At 38.1% G+C, this 25,495-nt stretch overlaps 1 protein-coding gene across 3 annotated transcripts in view; it reads left to right on the top strand.

Annotated features, from left to right (window-relative positions):
• The window catches only part of ARMC3 (armadillo repeat containing 3), a 71,265-nt gene that overhangs the window by 13,957 nt on the left and 31,813 nt on the right, over positions 1–25,495 (top strand). For all 3 annotated transcript variants that reach the window (XM_068934571.1, XM_068934570.1, XM_068934569.1), the window contains 8 exons: positions 3,437–3,554; positions 6,837–6,962; positions 8,684–8,752; positions 9,078–9,253; positions 10,584–10,778; positions 11,660–11,843; positions 20,292–20,444; positions 20,569–20,674. In XM_068934571.1, the coding sequence (XP_068790672.1) occupies positions 3,437–3,554; positions 6,837–6,962; positions 8,684–8,752; positions 9,078–9,253; positions 10,584–10,778; positions 11,660–11,843; positions 20,292–20,444; positions 20,569–20,674 (1,127 nt within the window). The remainder of the gene's footprint in view (positions 1–3,436; positions 3,555–6,836; positions 6,963–8,683; positions 8,753–9,077; positions 9,254–10,583; positions 10,779–11,659; positions 11,844–20,291; positions 20,445–20,568; positions 20,675–25,495) is intronic.

Here is a 25,495-nt window from a genome sequence, read left to right as displayed (position 1 = left end):
TTAAATATTTCGGACAGTAGCAGTGAATCTGATCTCTATATAAACGGTCAAAGACTAGATCAATTGATTCTGCTCATGCACCAACCTGTTATAAAGCCTAGGAATCGTCAGTGAGTTGTAGTTTATACAATTACTTGTGAGTGTTAGAGAAGCAAAAGAAATGGAGGAACATAATAGTATCTTTGGTATTTAATCAATGTAAATAAATAATTGAGATTTAAAACTTGTTTCATATTTCATTTATTAATAAACTTTATCTGAGGTCAATCTTTGTGTTTAATTTTTTTTTCTCTGAAGGACTAAGAGCATCTACTAGAAATTACAGTTTCATCCCAACACCAGGTGTCTGGCCAGACTCAGCCCTGCTGTTGGCAGTGGAGTTTCTGCAGGGCTGAATTTGACTCTGCCTCTTTAACTATAAATCACCTTTCATTCAAAGCCTAATATAATTAAAATCTCTGCAATAGCTTGTGACAGCTATTAGGAATCCGTTTTGAATTTCAGCAGAGAAAATGTAGATTGTAATTTATTCTTTTATTATTTATACTCTTATTTTATAGCAGAATGTGCTATTATGGAGGCTCACAGCCACCTGGGGTGGAGAACATCTTCAGGGCTGGGTGTAGGAAAGCCGTATGAGCTGTGGTAAGGATTCTGCTCTGCTGCAGCAGCCACCTTTGGGAATGCGCACATGGCAGCCTCAGCAGGTGAGGTGCTGCACCAGAGGTGCCCTTGAGGAGCAGCTGCAAGGAACTGGAGGATCATATTTAGGAAAAAAATTCCTTTTGCTGGAATAAAAAGTGCCCTGACAAGCCCATACTTCATACCTCCATAAAGATTTTTAACAGTATAGCTACACTGGTCATAGAGAAGTAATCTGTGTTCCACTGAGTGCAAAACATCCTACAACAGACATAATTGTGGTGTCAAAGTGGTATGATTTCTTTTGCCTCTTTCAGTTGTTTTCCTATATCGGAATAAAGTGTGCTTTCACAGGTTTAAGTATATCCACATTAGGTACAAACCACAGGTGCAGTGTACCCGTACTGATAAAGCAGTCAGAATTTAAACATAGTCCTAGTGTTCTTTACTAATTAAAAAGCTAAGTGCAACAAAATAATTCTACATAGGAGGGTGCACTCTTCCTCTTTTGTGCTGCAGAGCAGAGCTACTTAGTCACAAAGGGAGAATTGTCAGAAGTGATTTCCTTTTCTCCTTTGCAAAACCTTTTTCCCCCTCTTGCTGTGAGCTATATGCTAAAAGTTCTCAATCTGCAAGATATTTGGAAGGTAGCATGTATACATCTGGGTTTGGTTAGTGACTCTCATATCTGTTTAGTATTCATGTAATACTAACGATAATAATTTAAATTTACAGTGTGTAGGACTCTGAACTTGTTATGTGAAGGATCATGAACATTTTACAAGCTGAAATTTAAATACATATTTTGAATAATGTCATATTGTATCTCTTACTTCTATCTGCCATTGCCTCCGAGGAACTGATCCAGTAACAGGCTAGAGGGGACTAGGATAGTTTTTTTCCCAGGGAAACATTATGTCTCTGCTTACATCATAGCATTTACCTGGAGGATCTTCTTCTGTTCCTGCAAGGTGCAGAAGTGTGAATGTGGCTAAAGGAACGTTCAGGCAAGCAGTAATTCTTGTATATTCCTCTCATATGGGTAGAATGAACCAACAAAAAGGGCTGTTGCCGTGGTAAGCTGTAAGTACAGGCTGTGACCTGAATTTTTTGCCTCCTTATGATCTAAAGAGAGGATTCCCAAAAAGGATTCCAGCATTGTAGGCCCATCACTTGGAGGTAAGTTGGACCGCTGTGCCACTGTTTGGTTTAATTCTTGTTGCCAGGTTGTTATTGAGCAAAATGACCTATAGTACAATAAGCTACTTATAGTTTTTTTAAAAATAAGCTTTGTTCCCCAAGTTGTCCCATGTCTCCTACTTGTCACAGCAAGCATCAAGCTTGGATGGGGTCTTCAGGCTTTCAGACTGCTTGAAGGTGCAGAGACCAGTTAGTCACGTTAGCCAGGCAACCTTTTAACTATTATGCAGACGGATCTTGCAGACTCTAATTTGTGTGATATGCCTCATGGAAAATGGTGAAATTACTTTGATGTGAGAACTCATCAAAAATATGCATTGAGAAGACTGGGCATTAGCATCATATTTTGCCTTATTTTTGAACAAGTGAGGGAGGAGAAAAAGCTCCCTGTTCCTTCATTTTCCTTCTAGCACACTCATAACTTTGATGAAGATTTGCTCCGAATAATTTCCTTGATTGTCAAGGGACATATGTCAATCTCCGTGCCCTTGTGTTTGGTAATGTGTGCCTCTGAAGTAGCTATTAGAGGGTTTTAAAATGAAGTGAAACAAATAGATACTTTAAGGTATATACAGTATAAATATATATTGTAACAGCAATGTAAATTATTATTATATACTATCTTAAATGGTTAATCTGCTCTATTTTAAGGATAAATACATTGATATTGAGAGACTGTGTATGACTCCAGTAATTTAGTAGCTCCTGTATGTAACACAGGTACTCTGGGGGCATTGAGTGTGACAAGGGTGGGACAGAAGAGAGTTTTCACATGTAAAAATTTTATTTTAAATCTAAATAAGATTGAAGCTTTGTCATGGGTAAAGTTTTCAGAAATTCTTGAGTTTTATTAAAGAACAAAAGACTTTTTTAAAAGAGTGCCCTCTCTCAAACTATGTTAGTCCCAAAGAGTCTATTAAGAGGGTCAGAGCAGCTGGATTTGCTGGAAGATTTTTTTCTGTATGAGAGGTCAGAAATGGCAATGAACACTTTGTATCACTTCCAGCTGGCTACGCTGGGATCACGTCATCGAAATATTTCAGCTAGTACAGGGTCATGGTAAGCTAGTGTTTGACAGGTGAACTGAGTTGAATAAGGCCCAGGAAAGGTCTCTCTATATGTTCTGGAGACTATCACAAAATGGTAATGACACTGAGCAACCACATCCTTTTTCTCATGCAGAATCTAAGTTCATAGGTTCTGTGCATGGCTGCTTGTCACATTTCTTTCCACAGGTCGCTCCATGCTTGGTTCTGATGCCTCAGGATGTTTCTCTTTCATATGCAGCAGAATTTCATAGTCTCTTGCCTTCACAACTCCCTCCATGTTCAGGGAACTGCCAGGGTTTTCCCAAAATTTTCGTACAAGAGGAAATCATGATTCAATTTTGAAGTCATTCTTTCTTATTTTTCAGCAACACCTCAAATTGTTGTTAAAAAATGAATTTCTCCAGGCAAATAGAAACCCATGCTAGCATTTCTAATTCACTGTAGATCTCAAAGTTTTTTTTTTTAAATGAAATGTGAGATTCTACCGCAGCAGACAGTAAGGCTCAGTATAAACTCAGACTCTTCTTTCCTTTTTTTATTTGTAGTTTGATCCTTTATTAATTGAAAGCAAAACAGCAGCAACAGTTGTGCTAATGCTTAGTTCTCCTGAAGAGGAAGTTTTGGCCAAAGCATGTGATGCTATATATAAATTTGCGTCAAAAGGTTAGTCTTTTTTTTGATAAGCTTTCCTCTGCCTTGCTTACATTTTGATAGTCGTTCAGAATTTCTTAGTATATTAGCACTAACATCTTTGTTTATTATCAACGGTTTCCGTCAACATTTTGGGATTTTTTTGAAATATCTGTTACGCCTATAGTTGCAGCTATAAAGAAATCCTGTGAGTTACATGAAGTAAATTTTTAAAGTTTTGTTGTACAGTTTTACAAATATTCTGTTTTTAATGTAGCTTAGTTTAAATACAATCTAGATCTGTTTTGTCATGAGCAATACACTAGCATCTTGGGTAAGATTCTCATTACGTTAAAGTTTGAAACCTGTACTAGTAAATAGTTGAAAATGGGAAAAGTTATTTCAAGGGCAAATTACTTTTTAATCTGTTTATGTTAGTTTTTCATATTTTTCTATGTCAGTACTTCTGTGATGGATAATTTACTGGAGATCTGTTAGCCTCCATTATCTAGCTTATTTCTACATGTATAGGGAATCTAACAAGTCTGTAAGATACAAATCCTCCAAGGTCCCTCTATAAATTACATACAATTAAGCATCATGTCCTGGATGCGCATTAGACAACTGTATAACAAAGGCTCAAAATTATGTAGCTCGTAATTTCCTAAGTTGTCTCCTACTCATTCCACACCACCCACTTCAGTCAAATTGACGTACGCTAGTAGCATTCTTGGTATAATTCGTCTATTTGTATATTAATTGCCATTTAATTTATGTTCCCTTAAAATATTATGGTTTCATTGCTGATTATTTTACTGATAGTAATTATCAGCACTGCTGAAGTTATGAGAGAAAAGCTGAAGGCTTTGACAGTTGTCTAGGGATCATTTGGGTTCTGAAAAATGTTTAAGTTCAGTTTACAAAGGCAATTTTGCCTGGGGACATGCAAACAATTTCTGAGTATGAGAAGACAGAACTTGAAATTTTGGTAGACCTCTATGAATTGTGCACTATTCACTCTTCTGACTCCTTGCCTGCTGTTCACAATAACATACGGAACACAGCAAGATGACAAACATTTTATTTTGCTTTTTCTACTAAATGAAAATCCTGTAAATTATTAATATAGGTATTCTTGTAATCTTCCAGAAGACTAGACTATAACCTTGCTATACTGTACATGGGAGGAGGTTGTTTTCACATCAAAATTAATTCATTTCTTGGATATTGCTAGTAATTTAAGTCCCACTCCTCAATAAAAATTATTTCTTGTCTCTTAATTGACTGGATTTTAGCCTGAGAATGAGCATAGTTCTCTGATTTCTTCTCACATTGCCCCCTTGTTACCCAGAAAGGGCAGGCAGCTTTTCCCACTGTTCACTAGAGAATAAATAATAAAGCTAGTGTGGGAACAGAGGGAAGGAGCAAGTTTTGGATTTTGTTTCATGTGGTGGGTTTTTTTAAGTGAGCAGGATTAGAGGCTCTAATTATACAAAACACTCCTGTTTATTGCTTACCCAGAGCCTATTCAGCTATGAAGTTCACTATTCTCGAGTGGTAGAAAACCTGGGATTTAATGATCCAAATCCTGGAAATTGCTTCAGTTAAGGGGCAGTGCAGATTCACAGAACAGATTATCTGTTTTGGTTTTTTTTTTTTCAGGAAAATAAAATAGGCAGGTAAGAAAAGAGGAAAATAAAATGGGGTTCTTTATAGTAGCATTTACCTGTACTTCCCTAAAAAGGAAGCTATCCTTTGTACTACTCCTGCAGTCTCCAGCAAATGAGGTGGGTGTCCAACAGGCAGAAGCATCCTTTCATTAGACAAATGTGTATTAATCCTAGAGCACTGTTCCTATGCTACATCCCAAGGAAATATTAGTATGTGATGGTGTTTTTAAAGACTATCCATTATACACATTAAGAAGAGCATATTTTAATTTAAATAGTTAGCTCTAGTACTGGAATTTTTGGCTTTCGAGTGCTTGACTTTTCTTTCATTATATCATATATATTTGAAATGTCCAGGTTGAGGTGAGCTCTCTTGTAACTGGTAGATTTTTAAAGATGTATCCCGAGATAGATTAAAGGAATCAATGGCCTTAGTTAGATACCTCATGGTGCAGAGCCAAACTGTAACTTTTCCCACAGCTTGTGATGGTTCTTCATTACCATCACAAGGTAAGGTCAGGTTCTTCCTAACTTCTGTTCAAATCTGCCGAAGGGTCATCCTTTCCCCTGGTGATCTCTTGTGTTATAATGTGGCCCATCTAGTTATAATCTCACTGAAATGACCAGCTTTCAGAGCAATTGTTCTGGATTATCTGTAAATTCCGTTAATAGCAGGCATCACTGCAACTATTTGAGATAGTCCAGGTTGTCAGGTAGCAGCAAGGGCAGGCTGCTCTACAGAGGAAGGGGAACCAGGAGCTAAAGATGACGACAAGGCTGGCGTGGAGCAATGAGCTCCCTGGTAAGGGCACAGTCCCATGTTATCTGAGCAAGGCAAGCTGATGGTACCCAGGCTTGGCCAACAGTCGGCAGTCCACTGATTGCCAAGCAAGTCTGTAGTAATGAGGCAGGTCTGAGGTCAAGCCAGGAAGTGCAGTTTGTGGGGCAGGGGCAGAGTCTGGATCAACAGGGACATGGTTAGGAATGGAACCAAGGGTGAGGGTTCAGCTTAAATGTAGCTCCTGAGAGAAGTGGGAGTCCCAGTGAGGCTTCTTCCATCTCTTCCTTGAACAGCTTCAAGGACATCTGGACTGTTTGCTGTCAACAAGCTGGCCCCTGAGCACAGGCAGCTCAAATCCTAGAAGGGCAGAGTGGGTTTCAAGCCCTGAAATGTGCTTTCAAACTTTTTGTTACAACTTTGAGACCTAAAAAATTATTTTTTTCCATTGGAGACAAAGATTCTGTTATAATGTTATGATCCAGGAAGGAGATCATAGAGATGGGTCTGTAGTACTGTACTTTAATATGGCTGTGGAAGTGACATCAGGTCTGTGAACTGCATTTTAAAAATGAGCATATAATGTATTTGATTCAGTATTGATGTGTCTTGGGTACCTGTATTAAGCTATTATTGATATATATTGATGTATCCCTGTGTTCTACCCCTTATATTTTAGATCATTTTGATGCTATTTAACACATGTTTATTTGAGATGTAGGATGATCTCCCAAGGTCCTGTCTAGGCTTTTGTTCTTTGATTCTGTAGTCCAATAAAAGATTGATAGCTACTGATAACTTTGTTACATTAGAACTGTTGGCTTGTTGTTGCATTTATACAGGACTTTTAACCTAATTACTATTCAGGTGATGAAAACAAAGTGACACTGCTTGGTCTTGGAGCAGTGGAACCTCTACGTAAACTCATCTCACATGAAGATCCAATTGTACGCAGAAATGCTGTGATGGTATTTGGGATCATGGCTTCTAATCGTAAGAGTCTCCATTTCTTAATATTTTTCGGTGTGTAAGAGGGTAATTGTTAAAAGAATAGGCGGCCCATGTGAAAAACTCCTAAATTAACTGCCCAAAACAAAGGAACAAGTTTACCTCTAGTGAAGTCCACTGATTTTGCAAAAAAAATTACAGGGAAAGTAAATTTCCCTCCAGCCCTTATTTTTGATATGACAGGGCCAAACTGAAACAGTTTAAATCTGGAATTCTGTCTGTCTGGAAAAGCCTAACTACATAAGTGGACATAACACGCTCTCTTCTTTTACAAAAGTTAGAAGAAAAGGAAAAAAATAGTATTTATCATCTACAGAAATTGTTAAATATCAGTTGTTATGAGGCGTTATACTACAGACGCTGTATAACTACAGTGATAAGGGAGAAAAGATGTGTTAGATTTAGAGAAGCTAACTCAGGTATTGATAGCTGTCTAAGCACTGAAATATCAAGCATTAATGTAGATGTTTTATCAGTATCTGAGCTACTGAAATTCAGCCTGTCTTGAGTATCTCCTGGAGACATTGCATTCACAGCAGTGTAGTGTATCTAATGTAGCCCTAACATTATTAGATGATTTAACCATAGTATATGCAGATTTTCCTGTACCTTTTAATAAGGTGAGAAGGTAGGTAAAACCATGCTAGGTGAGTGAGAGTACCAGATGATCAAGCTGGTGCGAAGACATACCTGAAAAAGATTAAGAAATAAGGAAAATAAGCTTGAGTTTCAGTGGCTGTTACTTTAACATTGCTCTATAAACTTGCACCTAGCTAATCACATCTTATTTTGGTAGATGATCTGCCCAACTGTTTTCCATAGTGATGTCCTAATCCCTATTTAAATCTTTCTCACCAGCTGCTGCCTGCTTTTCTGGTTGCGTTGGACCTTATATCCTTTACTCTGCCTTCAGCTCAGTGCTAGCATACAGTTATTCCCTTCAGACCTTGGCATCCTCTGCTACTGCACAGTTATGGGTCTGAACAGATCTTCCATTTATATTCACAACTTGATCTTTTCTCCCTTTAAAAGTATATTCACTTCATACTTTTCTTCCTGCATTTTAACACTGTGGTGCGTTGATAGTAACAACGCTGCCGTTAAGATCACATGAAATCTGTCCCAAAGAGAGTTTTTCAGTTTTTTTATCCAGTTATCATGTTTTTGCTAGTTTGCTATTGACAACAGTAAACATGCTTTCTGAAAGTCATTTTTGAGGTTTTAATAAGATAAATATAATTTATGTTTTCAATTTGCAATGTGGGCTGTGTTAGCAGAAAATTAGAAAACGATGGCTTTAAAATTAAATAATGGAAGGGTTGTTTCAATTCAGTAAAAACCCTTAATACCTACGAATGATTTTAATTATTGAGGCATGACTTTTCTGACAACTAAAACTGTGCAATATTTAATAAGAACTAGCTAGATGCAAGTATTTTGAATTAAATTTTAATGAACTACTGGGGAGCTTTCTATATATCAAACAGCACAGAATAAGTTGTCTGGTACTTGAGAATCTCCTGCATATGTTTTCTGAGCCCATCGTGATCTTACTATGACTTGAGCTTTGTGTCACTCCCAGTCAGATCTTTTTCTCACTCGGGGAGTAAACCTAAGTAGCTTTCAGTTGGAGCAGAAGACTTGTTTCTTTACTCAGTTCAGCTACCTAAACAAAAGACTTCATATTTGTATTTATTTCATTGTAGATGATGTTAGGAAATTATTGAGAGAACTGGATGTCACAAATTCACTTATATCACGGCTGGCGCCAGAAGGTAATTTGTAGTATTCCTTCCTTGTGCTAAAATACTGTCAGTAATAATTTACTGTTGCCATTTGATCAGACAATTTAATAAAATCTTCCTTATAACTCATAGTTTGTCATAATACATATTAAGTAGATAATTGCTTTTATAGGCACAGCTCAGCTATTCACTGAGTAGTATTTTATGCCGGACAGACAGCAAGTTTATGGAAAAGTAAGATATGATTAACACGAATTTTTATTGACTTTAAATAATACTTTAAAGTACCAGATTAGTGAACACATACTGTGTTGAATAAAACTTAATTAAAATATTTGGGTTTTTTTCTCCACAGAAGACGTAGTCATCCATGAATTTGCTACTCTATGTCTAGCACATATGGCTGCTGAATATACTAGTAAAGTACAAATATTTGAGCAAGGTGGACTCGAACCACTTATCAGACTGCTAGGTAGCCCTGATCCTGATGTTAAGAAGAATTCAGTTGAATGTATCTACCTTCTAGTGCAGGTAAAGTGTTTCTTTTTTTCTTTTTTCTTTTTTTAATTACAGAGGCAGGTAAGTGCTCTCCCCCGCTGCCCTGTAGGATTAGCCATTTTAAAATATTTCATTCTTTTACTCTCCAGTGTACAGTAATGTATTTGAAATCACTATACCCAAATCTTTGTCACATTAATTATGAATATAGTTTATTTAACTGTAATTCTGTTGTCCTTAATGCACTTATCCTTGCTGTACAGCAAAGTAAGTGAGATTAGAATCAGATTCAGATGTGTTTTTAATTGAATATGATTTTTTTTTCTTATTTGGAAAATGTTATTTTCGGTAATGAGAAGATAAGCTGTCCATCCAAAAGATAGGAATAATCCTGTAAATTAAAGAGCTGGAATTTGCATTCTGCCTTGTTTTGGCCAACAAGTCCATAGTCATGATTTTAAACATCTTTCTAATGATAGGTGAATGTTGTCAACAACTACTTTCCATATTGGGAGGAATAGGTTTGTTATTGGCTTCTTTCACACTCAGCACTAATGTCATCCATGTGCTGCTTAGTAAAAGAATGATGCATTTGTATGGCAGTTCTCTTCCAAGGCTTAAGCGAATCAATTCAATAATGAATTCAGTTTATAACTCTATCTCTTTTGGGGCATCAGAGCATGTCTATTCAGAATCACATTTTACTCTTTCTCCTTTCTTACTATCTCACTGTCTTTGTTGCAGGGTATATCTGGATAACTGCACCTGGTGCTTGCTTATATTGATAAGGGTAATTGCATGCTGCACATTTGCAATAAGCTATTTAAAAGCAAATTGTAATTCATTTATATTTTTTCTATTTTAGTATAATCTACTACTATTTTTTATTAAGCAGTATATACACTGTTTAAAGTTAAATTTTAAATTGTCATTTTATGGTTACTGAAACAAAAGATGTAACCAGGCAACCACAGTAGAGTACAAAAACTCTTCCCTCGAAATGAGGTAAACCAAAATGATCAAACTAAATTTAAAAAACTTTCTCAAAGAAACATGTGTATGTTGAGACAAACGTGGCAAAACAAAAAATAAATAGGCTCCCTTAGCCTTAATGAGATACTGTAATGTATACGTCACTCATGAAAAATATTTGGATTTTATATTTTGGGGCAAGTTTTTAAAATATATTCAGTTTGATTCTTAGCTGAAAAGAAAGAAATCCTCAGAAGTGGAAGTTCCAAAGTATTGACTCAGTGTTCTGTGTTTGAAATCAGATTTTTCCTGCTCTTTCTGTAAAGTCAGGAATTGATGTGCTGTTATGTTCTCTATCGCTTACACTGTTCCTTTGAATGTTTTACTGCAGGATTTTCAAAGCCGTGCTGCAGTTCGTGAACTGAATGTAATTCCCCCCTTGCTGGAATTACTGAAATCTGAATACCCAGTTATTCAGTTGTTAGCCCTCAAAACCTTAGGAATAATTAGCAATGACAGAGAAACCAGGAAAATACTGACAGAACATCAGGGATTAGATTATCTCCTTAAGATACTAGAAACCAAGGTACAGTTTACTTTTCTTAGAAGTTTTTGTTCTTGCTGCTGATGTTTGTATTACTGATCAGAAATATTATTCATGTTATGGGAGAGTGATAACAAAAGAAAGAACTTACGTATTAAACAATTACAAGAAGCATACAGATTTGTTTTGGTTTCTCAGATTTTCACTTCACCATACTGCAGTATGTCAAATAAAATTGTGTAGCATTGACAATAGATAGGGAACTAAGGGATTCACCTAAATGTATATTTTATTGGCTTATTGCTATTAGTAATATTGTTGTGCATTTACTGTCCGTTTTTCAAGCTGTTATAAATATCAGAAAAATTCACCATGTAACTTTCTTTACAGTGTTTTGCCAAAATTGCAGGTTATATGTTGAACCCTGCTCGGTGGTCGTTCCAAGTTTGGAAGCCAGTCTTGTTAGCTGAATTTACTTTGATAAAAGTGACTTTAAATATAATTTCTTACCTTGGAAATGTCATTGTTTATGTTATTATGGGACTTACTTTAAGTACTTCCTGCCTTCAGATGCCACTGTTTATTATCAGTATTTATTTTATCTCATGGGAAATATGATTCGTGATGAAATTGGTAAAGTATTTGAAATACTTTGAAAAGTTTAATGTTATTCTGAAAAGCTGCCTAACCTACTCAGAAATAAAAGGGAACCTTTCTGTTTTTCGACTATTTTAGACAAGTTGTGTTGCATCTTAAGGCACATTAAGGAAATTATATAAACAACATGAAGATGAAAAGACGCACTTTCTAATACACACAAACTGCCCAAAAGACAATTATGTCAATTATTCCACAAAGGTAAAAGCTAAAGGTATTCTAAAGCTGATTTGATGATTATTTGTTTGGTTTTTTTTCCTTATTAGGAATTCGGTGATCTACATGTGGAAGCCCTTGCAGTAGTGGGAAATTGTCTTGAGGACGTGGATATTATGCAATCGATTCAGCAGACAGGAGGCCTTAGCAGGCTATTGTCATTTATAGGAGTTTCTACTGTTCCTGATGTTCAGAGGAATGCAGCAAAGGCAATTGCCAAAGCAGCTTATGACTGTATGTGACTTTAAAAAAATCTATGCATGTTATTTAGTGAATTTGTTTATGAACTAAATTTTCGTCCAGAGTGAGGCCGTATTATCTGGCTGAGGGTAGTAACTGGGCTGAGGAAAGCATTGGCAAGAGTGAATTACAATGATGAATCTGGGCAATCAGAGCAGCAACTGGATACTAGGTTATACATATAAACATTTTAAGATTTTCCCTCAATTCATTTGTACATGTAATGTATTCTTGCAAAATGCTCTCCTCAAAAAGGGAAACGGACCTCTGAAACTGGTCTTTGCCTTTTATGTAGTGATGCCAGGTAACCGACATCTTAAACCTTCTCTGCCAGCACTATTTCTCATTGGTATTGGTTAAGACTCAACGGCAAGCTTGCTTTCTTTTGCATACAACTACTCATCTAAATGTCAGGCGATTTCAAATACAAATTCCTTTAACAGGGACATGAGAAAGCCTTTCACATGGCTTGCAGATTAATATTCCCAGTGGAGTTAAATAGTTTCATTTTCATCTTTTTATAATTATTCATCCTATGGTTCTTTTTTATAGACTTTTCTTTAATTCACCAAGGAATTCTGAATTAGGCAGAACACGCTCATCTTTTTTGCCCACGAGGATGCTCTCTAAATAAATCTACATTTGAAATTCCTTCCATACATTGGTTTCTGAGTTGCAACATATGCCTTGTACTGCTATATAACAAAATGCAATGTAAGAACGAGTATACTTATGTCTGTAGAAGATTTTGATTCTGTCGAGGGATTTTAGTGACAGTAACTATGACAGTAGAGCTTAAATATTTTGTTCATATTTCCATCATCGCATGGCTTTAATTTGTGTGTATTTTGCAAATATGTTATCTAATTGAATACATGGCTAAAAAAATCTCTTCCTTTCTACAGTATTTCAGACCTCCTTTCTTCTTTCCTCATCTTATCTTATCAATTCTTTTCTCATTTTCATTAGTTTGACATCCAGAATATTTGTAATTATTTGGATTGCAAATGATATATGAAAAGAACAGAATCTATTTTTCCTAGTATTTTGTGGGTTCCTGCATGCTTTCATCATTAGCTGTTGGAAGCTTTACCTGTCACTAAAAATTATTTGCATTAATGTGTAGGTATCCAAGATTGGAAGGCTCCTGCTTATGCCAATATTTCATTTGTGTATTTTTCCTGTATCGTTATTTTATTATGCTACTTAGGATGGTCGGTATCATTTTTATACTCCTGTGACAGACTTTATAAGTAGTGCGCTAAGTAGATTATATTTGCTCCTACTGCATGTTACTCCATTTTCAAATTAATTTCACATAAGCACAGCCTTCTTTCCCCCTCTGATTCACCTTTTTTGGTTTTGGCGGCCTAGTATTTTAGCAGCTGTTAGTAAAAGCATATCTGAACACAACATTTTTAAAGCATATGGTGGCAAGAACTAAACGTAATATATTACAGTGCTGCATATGATCTTACATCATTGGATGTTACCATCAGCGATGATGCATCTTCTTGTCACTTTTCTTTACAAATGGAGTCAGTGTGGTTTTATTATAAAGATTTGCTCTCTTCTTCAGCCTGTGACAGTTGGTATGGATGTAACAAGCTGGGAAAATAGATCAAAAAGAAGATTTAAAATATTTGCTTCAAAGCTGTAGAATTTTGATGACAAGCAGTTAGATAAATGGCAACATATTGTAGTGCTACAGTGGAAAACACAGTTCAGTAAACTTGCTGCTCAATGTGGCCCCTGGAAATATTAGATTTATTTCAGATACCCAGAGCTACTGGTCTAAAGTCAGGCTTTCAGTGAAGAGAAAGGTGGCATGGGGGCCATTATAAGGAATAGCATAAGGGCAACAAGAAGACAGAAATACTTGCTACAGTATGCAATTGTTGTGTGTTTTGATCCTGGTTGTAAATATACTGAACAGCCTATCCAGTCTACAATGCTGCAGTTACTCTAATTAGTAAATGTATTAATTAATGCTTGACTTGATGTAGAATCCAATATAATACAACAGAGCTCTAAGTTCATATATGACTTTTTCATTAAATTTGCAATGGCCGTACAGAAGCCTGCACTCTTCAGGTTTGATAAACATAGCTGTATTTTAAGAACATTTCTTGCATAAATGAGAAAAAAATTACTGCTTTTCATTAAATTGAAAAGCTGAACTGCTGTTATGATGGAACATGTATCTGTTTTTTCACTCCCAACAGCTGAATATACAGCAGTGTCCATTTTCGAAATGTTTATAGTTAACAGATGGCATTTTTTTTTCCTGATATGTGTAACTGTAGCAAGCCATTTTGTTTTGTGCCCTTTAGAAGACTCCTGTAACTTTTTATTATTGTTGTTAGAAAACAGGTTATTCCTTAAGAGCTATTCTCAGTATCAGAATATCTTATGTGGCACAAACAGTACGTTCGATTTTAAATTGACTGCATCTTTAGGATGCTACTCTGTTTAAGTACAGTAAAATTGATCATATTTCTATACATAATCATTATTCCTTTGACACGGAAAAATTGTTTCATTCTGCAACATAATTCTGAATTAATTCATCAATAGTTTTATTTTATATGCTCAGAATTATGATGATGGCTTTTATTCTGATTCCTTATTTTTCCAGCAAATAATGTAGTAATTTCAGAATGCAAAATACAATGTAATGCTATCAATTGTTGAATGTCTGGAAGTGGATTATCCGGAGTGTTGATTAAGTAGGGCCTGACTTTGCCCTGACAATGCTGGCTGCAACAACAACAACAATAAAATACTGTGGAGTGTGTATGGAGAAAGTGAGGATCAAGCTCACTCGAGTTTGGCCCACTCTGCCAAACTTCTGATTTGAAGCTCTCCCAGTTCTTTACATATATCTAATTGCAAATCCTTTTCAAAAGGGAGCATCTTAAAATGCTTGGTAGCCTGATTAACATATACTTTTTATAATGCAAGTTTTTTATCTCTCTGGAGTATTTCAACTCAAGATTAGTGGGAGTTCACAATACCATTTAGCATAAACTTCTTTTTCACTCAAAATTAGTATAAATAATTCTGTAAGGTCGTGACAGTGAGCTGAATGGATAATGGGTAGAACCCTTTGACTGTGATTTTAGGACAAGAAGGAGAAATAGGAAAATATATTGAAAAACAAAGGTCAGCTCATGATGGGGTCAATGCATGAAAAACTGCACAGAAGTGTTAGTACTCCAGACCCTCTTGGTTGAGTGTGCCTGAGTGTTTTGCTTAGTGTTAAATCAATATATTCAAATGACTTAGGGGTCAAGAAATTCATCCCCATAAATATGGTGCTGGCACTGAATATGAGAAGTGCTGAAGTGCACAGGATGCTTCTTAGTTGTACCTTCTTTATTCTCTATAATAAGGCTAAAGGGACCAACCCATGCCAACATAGAAAGGATCTGCAGAAGGTATTCATCCCTTGAATAGAATTGGCATTTGGATCTTAAAATGTTAGTAATTTTCATCTCTCTCTCTAACTAGCTATATACGGATGCATACTGTTTACAGTAAACTCAAATCCAGAATCAGTTTTTCTAGATTATTGAAAAATTCATTATTTTGTTTAAAATATTTTAAATTACTATTTTCACCAGTTCAAAGGAATTTTCTCATATTATAATTGTTTTCATTTAGATTTCTTATAGGCATAAATATCTTTAAAATAGAATGTTTACCCATCATCATAAATGCTGTTAAAACCAAGAATAATTTCAAAAAATATCTGTATAGTTATTTATTACTACTGTTACAAAGCACTGAATCTTGCTGTATCAAAAACACATCAACGAGGCATGAAGAATCTCTGTAGATCATTATTAGGGATTATGGACTAGTTTGGCAAGCAACAGGCCAGAGGCCATATTTGACTACTTGTCAAAGCAGTCTGTGATCCCAATTAAGGCCTTCTTCAGAGAGCTGGCTAATATACATCAGTGTTGCGGCCAAGGATCTGCTCTTGCTTAAAATCCTCCCTGTTCTGTTTGTTACATGTTTTACTTTGTGATTTCAATTGTATATTTCTGATGATTCTAAAAATATTTAAAACTGAGCTAGAGAGGAGAAAACGTCTAGTCTTCCCATGTATATGTGTTGAGTCATTTCTGTCATAACTAGATTTTCAGTCAAACCTTCTTTTCATTAGCTTTATTGAGTTTTATTCACTACAGATTCAATTTTACGTAAAAGAATACTTACAATATTTTCTTTCCCTTTTATCCGTTAGACAACAGGCCAAGGACTTGATCCACAGAATCACAGAATCACAGAGTCGTTTAGGTTGGATGGGACCTCTGGAGATCATCTAGTCCAACCTCCCTGTTCAAGCAGGGTCACCTAGAGCATATTGCCCAGGATCACATCCAGGCGGGTTTTGAATATCTCCAGGGAAGGAGACTCCACTACCTCTCTGGGCAACCTGTTCCAATGCTCTGTCACCCTCACAGTGAAGAAGTTTTTTCTCAGGTTCAGATGGAACTTCCTGTGGTTCAGTTTCTGCCCGTTGCCTCTTGTCCTGTTGCTGGGCACCACGGAGAAGAGGCTGGCCTCATCCTCTTGACACTCCCCCTTCAGATACTTGTACACGTTGATGAGATCCCCTCTCAATCTTCTCTTCTCCAGGCTGAACAGGCCCAGCTCTTGCAGTCTTTCTTCATAGGAGAGGTGCTCCAGCCCTCTAATCATCTTGGTAGCCCTCCGCTGGACTCTCTCCAGGAGTGCCATGTCTCTCTTGTACTGGGGAGCCCAGAACTAGACACAGTACTCCAGGGGAGGCCTCACCAGGGCTGAGTAGAGGGGCAGGATCACCTCCCTCCACCTGCTGGCAACACTCTGCCTAATGCACCCCAGGATCCCATTGGCCTTCTTGGCCACAAGGGCACACTGCTGGCTCATGTTTAACTTGTTATCCACCAGCACTCCCAGGTCCTTCTCGGCAGAGCTACTTTCCAGCAGGTCAGTCCCCAGCCTGTACTGGTGCATGGGATTGTTCCTGCCTAGGTGCAGGACCTTGCACTTGCCTTTGTTGAACTTCATGAGGTTCCTCTCCGCCCACCTCTCCAGCCTGTCCAGGTCCCTCTGAAGGGCAGCACAGTCTTCTGGTGTGTTAGCCTCTCCCCCCAGTTTAGTATCATCAGCAAACTTGCTGAGGGTGCACTCTGTCCCTTCCTCCAGGTCATCGAGGAATAGGATGAACAAGATTGGACCCAGGACTGACCCCTGGGGGACACTGCTACCTACAGGCTTCCAACTTGACTCTGCGCCATTCACCACAACCCTCTGAGCTCGGCCATCCAGCCAGTTCTCAAGCCACCTCACTGTCCACTCATCCAATCCACACTTCCTGAGCTTAACCTATGAGGATGTGATGGGAGACAGTGTCCAAAGCCTTGCTGAAGTCCAGAAAGACAACATCCACTGCTCTGCCCTCATCTACCCAGCCAGTCCTTCCGTCATAGAAGGCTATCAGATTGGTCAAGCATGATTTCCCTGTGGTGAATCCGTGCTGACTACTCCTGATCACCTTCTTGTCCTCCAGATGCTTAGTGAGGACCTCCAGGAGGAGCTGTTCCATCCCCTTTCCCGGGATGGAGGTGAGGCTGACAGGCCTGTAGTTTCCTGGCTCCTCCTTCTTGCCCTTTTTGAAGACTGGCGTGACATTGGCTTTCTTCCAGTCCTCAGGCACCTCTCCTGATCTCCAGGACCTTTCCAAGATGATGGAGAGTGGCCTAGCGATAACATCCGCCAGCTCCCTCAGCACTCGGGGGTGCATCCCCTCGGGGCCCATGGATTTATGGATGTCAAGTTTGGACAAAAGATCTCTAACCCGATCCTCCTCCACCAAGGGAGAGTCTTCCTTTCTCCAGCCTTCCTCTCTTGTCTCCAAGGTCTGGAATTCCTCAGGACTGGCCTTAGCAGTGAAGACGGAAGCAAAGAAGGCATTCAATAACTCTGCCTTCTCTGTATCCTTTGTCACCAGGGCACCTGCCCCATTCAGCAGCGGGCCCACGTTTTCCCTAGTCTTCCTTTTGCTATTGATGTATTTGAAGAAGGCCTTCTTGTTGTCCTTGACATCCCTTGCCAGATTTAATTCCAACTGGGCCTTAGCCTTCCTTGTCGCATCCCTGCACGCTCTGACAACGTCCCTGTATTCCTCCCAAGTGGCCTGTCCCCTTTTCCACATTCTGTAGACTTCCTTCTTCTGCTGGAGTTTGGCCAGGAGTTCCTTGCTCATCCATGCAGGTCTCCTGCCCACTTTGCTGGACTTCTTCCTCAGAGGGATGCACTGATCCTGAGCCTGGAGGAAGTGATGCTTGAATATTAACCAGCTTTCTTGGACCCCTCTTCCTTCTAGGGCCCTACCCCAGGAGATTCCCCTAAGTAGGTCCCTGAAGAGGCCAAAGTCAGCTCTCCTGAAGTCCAGCGTTGCAATCCTACTCATTGCCTTGCTCCCTCCTCGTAGGATCCTGAACTCCACCATCTCATGGTCACTGCAGCCAAGGCTGCCCCCAACCTTCACCTCTCCAACTAGACCTCCTTTGTTCGTTAGTACAAGGTCTAGCATTGCACCTTTCCTCGTTGGCGTCTCCACCACCTGGGTCAAGAAATTATCATCAATGCTTTGCAGGAACCTCTTTGACTGTTTGTGCCTAGCTTTGCTGTCTTCCCCGCAGATGTCAGGGTGGTTGAAGTCTCCCATGAGAACCAGGGCCTGTGATCGTGAGGCTACTTCCAGCTGTCTGTAGAAGGCCTCATCGATGACTTCCTCCTGATCAGGTGGCCTGTAGTAGACCCCCACAACAGTGTCACCCATGTTCCCCTGCCCTTTAATCCTTACCCATAGGCTCTCAGCTTGCTCTTCATCCACCCTGAGGCAGAGCTCCATACATTCTAGCTGCTCCCTCACATGAAGAGCAACTCCACCACCTCGCCTTCCTGGCCTGTCTTTCCTAAAAAGCACATAGCCATCCATGACAGCATCCCAGTCATGTGAACTATCCCACCATGTCTCTGTCACTGCAATGAGATCATGGCCCTGCGACCGCACACAGATCTCTAACTCTTCCTGCTTATTCCCCATGCTGCGTGCATTGGTATACAGGCATTTCAGAGAGCCAGTCAAGCACGCAGGCTTCCCAGAAGAGGTGCAAGAAGATCCTCCATAGCCATGTCCCATGCTGTCTCCCCTGGTTGTATGCACCCGCTGGAGGCATCCTGACTTGAGCGGTGTTTTACTGATTCCCCTGCCACTATACCACTCCCCTTCCCTCATCTTGCCTAGTTTAAAGCCCTCCGTTTAAATCCCTCAAAGCATTAGTAAGCACTGGCAAAATTTCTAAATGTGTCAAAGTTCTGCTGACTGTTCCTGAATTTCTTTGATACATTGGAAAATTTTGCCACACAGATATAACTTTGAACACATAACTAGTCCTTTTAAAATTATGCATGTGGTTATATGCTTTTTGAACCTAGTAACTGTAGAGCTTATATGCTGTCCAGTGCCCTTCTGTCTAAAAACACGACTTAGACAGGGCTATCTGTAACAAATACTTTGGGAGAGAAGGGAGTTTGGACATGCCCTCTAGACTTTTGATCTCACCCCTCTGGGGATGAGTGAGGCTGTTAGTACAGTTGTCAGACACCCGTAGGTTCTGGGGAGAGACTCTGTGTTGTTCCTTGTGCAAAGGAGAGGAACATCTGTGTCCTTTCCTAGCTGCTGTATACCATTGCAGTGCAAGGTCAGCAGTGACCCCTGTTTCCCCAGGCTAAAATATGAAACTGAGATCTTCTGCAAAGCATGCACTAATGAAGAAGTGCAAGTTGTACAGGACTTAAAATGCAATTTTTAATTCACCTTGCCTTTTTTGATTCTTGTAGTATTTTAACTGGTGCTCCGCTAAGTTCAGTTTTACATTTTATATGCTTGTTTTTTTGTTAGTGTAAATTGAAGGAAGGATACATCCCTAAGTAAGTAAGATTCTGAATGGAAAAAACTGTTTTCATCAAGCCTGTAGGCATTATGTCCTTTCAAGTCTCATGGAGAGCAAACTTTGCATTATATTGGGCTATGTATATTTAAAGCTGTATTTAGTAGGCGTCTTTTGGGCTTGATTCAGAGTGCAGTGAAGTCTAATAGGTTTTGGATCAGGTCCTTTGTGCATGTTTCTTAATTACTGGTGCCTCTATTACCAAAATATTTTCATTTCCATGGTATCAAAAGCAAGTGTTATGATGGAAACAGATATGATATCAAATTCATGTCTTTTTGTCCAATTGTCTGTAGGGCTCATTTTGGTGCTTATGAGTCATCTGGAATAGGTTGCTTCTCATCAGTGTTACAACAGTTGCACTATCTCTACTGACTGATTTGGAAAATGAATGAAGATTAATGCAATTGTTCTTTTTTGTTTAAAGCTGAAAATAGAAAAATCTTAAATGAGCAAGAGGTTGAGAAGTGTCTCATAAACCTTTTGGGAAACGATAATGATGGAGTTAAAGCTGCTGCTTCACAAGCAATTTCTGCCATGTGTGAGAATTTAGCTAGCAAACGAGCATTTGGACCCCAGGGTAAGTAAGGTGGGAAGGGATGAACTGAGAATTTGTGCTTTTCCTTTTGTAAGGAAGCATATTATAATTTTGCAGATTGTCATGGTTTATGTAAAGCTTCATGTATACAATTTTTTGTTCAAAGGGATTCCCCAGCTGGTACAGTTGCTAAGCAGTGACAGTGAAGAGGTAAAAGAAGCTGCAGTCATAGCTTTAGCTAATTTGACAGCAGCCAGTCCTAGTAATGCCAGGTGAGTCTCTAATAATTAAATGATTATTTCAAACACTAATCTGAACACATACAATAATATTCTATTTTTTAAAAAATACCCCATGTTATCCTCATTCTATGGTCAGGTCTATTTGAATTTGTCTGTAAGGCCCATTTTGGCACTTGTGAGTCATCTGGAATAGGTTGCTTCTCATCAGTGTTACAACAGTTAATCTCTACTAACGCGTGCTTTATTAGGGAAAGGTATGAAGCTGATGTGATGGAAGCAGAGATATAAGTCATGATTTGAAGAGAACACATGAGGAAATTACGTTTCATAATCTAAATCTTTCAATGTGGATATTTTTTAAAAATCCAAAATCAGTAAGATGTTCTTTAAAATTTGGTGTTTCATGCAACTTTCTGGATTGATTTAAACGCATTCTTTGGTCACGATAACTCTCAAATGTTCTGAATGTCGGCACTGTCCTTCTCTTTCTCTTTTTTATTATTTTCCAGGTAATAGAGAGTGCTCATAGTGCATTCCCTAAAAACAAAAGAGCATAATTTCAGTATCCAAAATAATTTAAAAAGGAAGGTTATTTGACTATAAGTTCTAAAATAATTGTATCAACTGAATTCTGCTTTCAATTGCAGAGTTCTGTTATCTCAACTCTACTAAAAGTTCTGTTCAGGGAAAAGAAACAGAGCAGTCTGACATATATGAGCAATCACATGTAACTAACAAACCATAAAATAAAATTCCTTAAAAGTTTCCTGGAATATTCTCAAGGAAGTTGTAATCCATTCACAGGCATTTTTGGAAGTGAGGAAGTAAAATAACTCACCAAATAAATTATTTGTTTCAATGCATTGGTTCAGCTCTAATAGTCACCAGTATTCACTTGGTGTTACCAGATGGAGCCAGAATTTGACGGAAGAGAATGATATTCTGCTCTCAGATTCAAATAGTAGGGTTTTTGTCTGATATTCTGCTCTCCTCATGTGCATGACTCTCCAGTTGGTGTCAGTGGGAGTTATACACACATAAAAAGAGAGCAGTACTGGAGTCTAGGGGTCAAACTTTCAGCTCTGCTACAGCTGTTTTTTGTAGTGCAGCCCTTTGAGGTTTTGCGTTGTGAAAAGGGAATCTCTGGAGAGTTTTGAGTTGGTATAGCAGCTTATGCCAACTCATTCAGCTTCTTTTGCCAAGGAGATAGTCGGGACATTGTTTAGCTCACTGCTAGAACAATTCTCTGCGACCTCAGGCAGGGAAATAGCTGTCTCCGTCCCTCTGAATTATAATGGAGGCTGTATTTGTTCCTTGCTAGGCAAGGAGTCGGGAAATTGTAAAGGTAGCTTACATATACTTCTCTCTCTTTGCAATCCTGGTTGAAGTACAATATGAATGTACCAGATAATCTAATCACAGGTCTTCTGTGAAGGTCAGGAAGCAATAATTTACATTAAATATGTATATTGGATGAATGCCACGTGACTATATAATTACTTCAAAGCTTCATTTCTAAATCAAAACTGTTACTAAGTCATAGATGAGTCTAAGTGTAACTCAGATCTATAAATGAATATATGGAGTAGAACGCTCAGCTGATATAAATTGGTGTAGTTCCGGCTCACTGGCTGAGTATCTGGGCCGTATTTATTTTACGTTCACATAATTGAGAAAAAAATAGTTTGGAGAAAATGCATTCCAGGGTGAGTTACCATAATCATATTTAATTTTGGAAAATTTTCTGTATGTGTCTTGTAAACCACTGAAAATAAGTGTGTGTATAATGAAGACACTGATACACTTTTCTAATGGTGTGACCTTGCTGTGTAATTACGTTGACAATATTCTAGTCCCAGATGGGACTAAGGAGACTAGAACCATTTTATTGGCTATGTATTAGATTCTTGATATAAGCTATTCCAGAATATTAAATCATAAAGCTAGCAGTAGCATCTAAACCTAATGTGGCAAGAACAGCAAAATGACTGCATTAAAGGGGGAGGACTATAGCTGCTACAAATATATATTTTCACTATTTACTGGCCAGCCAAAACTGGATCTTGTTGGACTGTCATACCTGCATTCTGCCATATTTCATTTTGTGTATTTTTGCATGTATTATATTGATTGAGGGAAGTGTAGCTCGCCCTTTCAGTGTGTACAGTATATATTACTGAATGTAAACATAGGGCAAGACATTGTGCATTTGCTGGAGGTCGTTGTTCTTATTAGAGATATTTGATCAAGAAATATTGCTTGATGTTAAAAAACATACAAGTTAAAACATACTGTGTAATTCAGGCTCCCACAATAGCTTACTCAGAAGGATGAAGTCTTCCATTGATTTATAACACAAGAACAGCCCAGGCAATGGGCAATACTGCCCCCCGCTAATGTGTATTAACCTTGACCTTTAGGGACCTCCCCGCAACAATGGCAGGCCGGTTCCCTGTCCCTACCCCAGCAATCCTTTGTTTCTCAGCTGAGACAGCTAATAAAGGTGTCAAACATAGTGGAGGCTTTGTAATTAGAGCACCTGTTCGCGATGACCTGGACAGAGACCAGCTAGTCATTTCACACAGGTCCCCAAACAACCGTTATTTGGCAAAAATAAATAAATCAAACGCTTCGGCCTCTGTAGAATTTTGGCCAAAAATCTTGAGTGTTAAGAAGTAATGATTCCAGCACCATTGCTCTGAGTTTTGGGGTTTACTGTGAAACACAGATTTGCAATCTGATCTCTACCAGAATATACAAAAATTATTGTAAATAAAGAGATTCCAGCTTTTAAGCATGTGCTGCATGCCTGAAGTTGTGTGATGCTTCAGTAACACAATACTTTCCATTCACAGCAATGGAGTAGCATAGGAAGAATATAGCAGTCAAATGCCGTATTAATTTAAAGATTCACACTCTCAAGTGATGCTTTTATCAGAATTTTATCATAAAGTAGTGCTAGTATTTTAGTGGTGTTCTGTGCTGATGACAAAGTCAGTATAAACTTGGAAATAATTGGGTTAAATCAAAATAAAATTGCAAACTATACTGCTGTTTAGAGTCCCCTGTACTCATTCTAACATATTCTGATTATAAGGAAATGATTTTGTGATGTTACTATGAGTACGTATAGCTCCTAAGCCGTTCTTGATATGTGTATCAGAATTTATTTCTGTATGTCTGTATCTGGGGAAAAAAAAGAATTAAGTTCAACTGGGAATTTGCATCCATATAGCATTTTTTTAATCCTCAAGACTAACTTGTCTTATTGAAAACTGTATATAGTTATTTGGACAGCAGAATGCCATTTTAAAGAGTCTGTAGAATCTGTCATCTTTTGATGTGTCCAAGCATCAGGAAATGTAGGCACAATCACTTCAGTAATGTACATGATGCACGAATTGAAAAATTATGCACAAATAAAGAAACAGCAGTGCCATCTATTGGCCAGAAAAAGAAATTATTTTATGTTATACAGCTAGCTACAGAACAATCTACTTTGGCCTTTGCTTGTTTTCCTTTTAAAGTATAAGCAATTATTGTTGCCTTTCATTTATTTAGGATAAGCTGATCAAGTTAAATATAATTATAAATTATATTAATTTGAAGTAACATATAGAAATAAGAGCTGTAATGTACAAGTTAGTCAGACATTAGCTGATTTGACCAGTTCTTTTCTTTAGTGTTGTATTAGTATGAATGCTATTTCTAATGGCTATCTTCATAAATCTGGCAATGTGTGAATTCTGGGCATCCCTTGGAGTTACCACTAAAGAAAAACATGCACTCTGAAATTTAGAGCTTTGTACTGGACATGAAAACCATGTAATAAGCCTCTGTAATACCTTTATTTTAAGTACAAAATTTGTAGCATGCACGTAGAGTTTGGTCTAGGGGAAGACAAAAAGGGATGGTTTTGTTCAGCTGTACCCAGCACTGCAGGAAATTGTGGTACCTGATGAACTGATGATCTGGGCAGAATTTTTCTCCTGGGGATTATAATTAGTGTCATGTTACTTATTTCTAAGTAACATATCAGGACTCAAGACAGTAAAATATCATCCCCAAAAAGTATAAAGTTAGCAAGCTTGATGGTTTATAATTTTCTAGTTCTTGAATTTTTCACAGGACTCAGTGGACCTATGCACATCAGCAAAATTGTGTCCACGTAGGTAGTCCTAGGCATCATCACAACACCTGAATGTGTGTTTGCATCTGCTCTTGTATATAAAGATTTGCAAGATCTGGACTTTTTGGGATTGGACCTCATTGCTTATGGGCAGTGCCCAGTGAGGAGAAAGTGAGTTATTCCACTGAGCTCAGTGAGTGTCGCATCTGTTCCAAACTGAAATTCATGTACTGACCTAATGATCCAGAATACCTGCTCAGTCTATTCTGTGTGGGTAATGCTCACCTTTAGTGAGAGTCTGACTCTCCTTCTTGAACAGAGATTTTCACCACCCAGCAGATGTTTTTATTATTTTTAAGGAAGGTTCTGCTGTCAAGGGATAAATTTTAAAGAACGTCCTATTTTCTTGCATTTTGGATTTTGTTATTTTCACTAGGCAGTAACAGCCTGGCCCTACGATCGGTACCAGATAAAACTGGGTCAGTTTTACTTCAGTGTTTTGTTAAAGTGCCTGCTGTTACGCCCAGTGACAGAATCTGTCAGAAAGAGGAAAACTTAAACATAGCTCTTCCCTTTTAAGACTTAAGTGGGGATCTAATTCATATGGATGTATCAACATTAAAGAGCCAGCACTGCATAAGATGTTTGTGTGAATATATATATGAGTATATGAGAATAGATACAAAAATGTGTGCGAGTGCTAAATTTAAAAACGAAAATAG

This window comes from Struthio camelus, chromosome 2 (assembly GCF_040807025.1).
Source record: "Struthio camelus isolate bStrCam1 chromosome 2, bStrCam1.hap1, whole genome shotgun sequence".
Lineage (NCBI taxonomy): Eukaryota > Metazoa > Chordata > Aves > Struthioniformes > Struthionidae > Struthio > Struthio camelus.
This window is presented reverse-complemented; position numbering and strand designations above follow the sequence as displayed.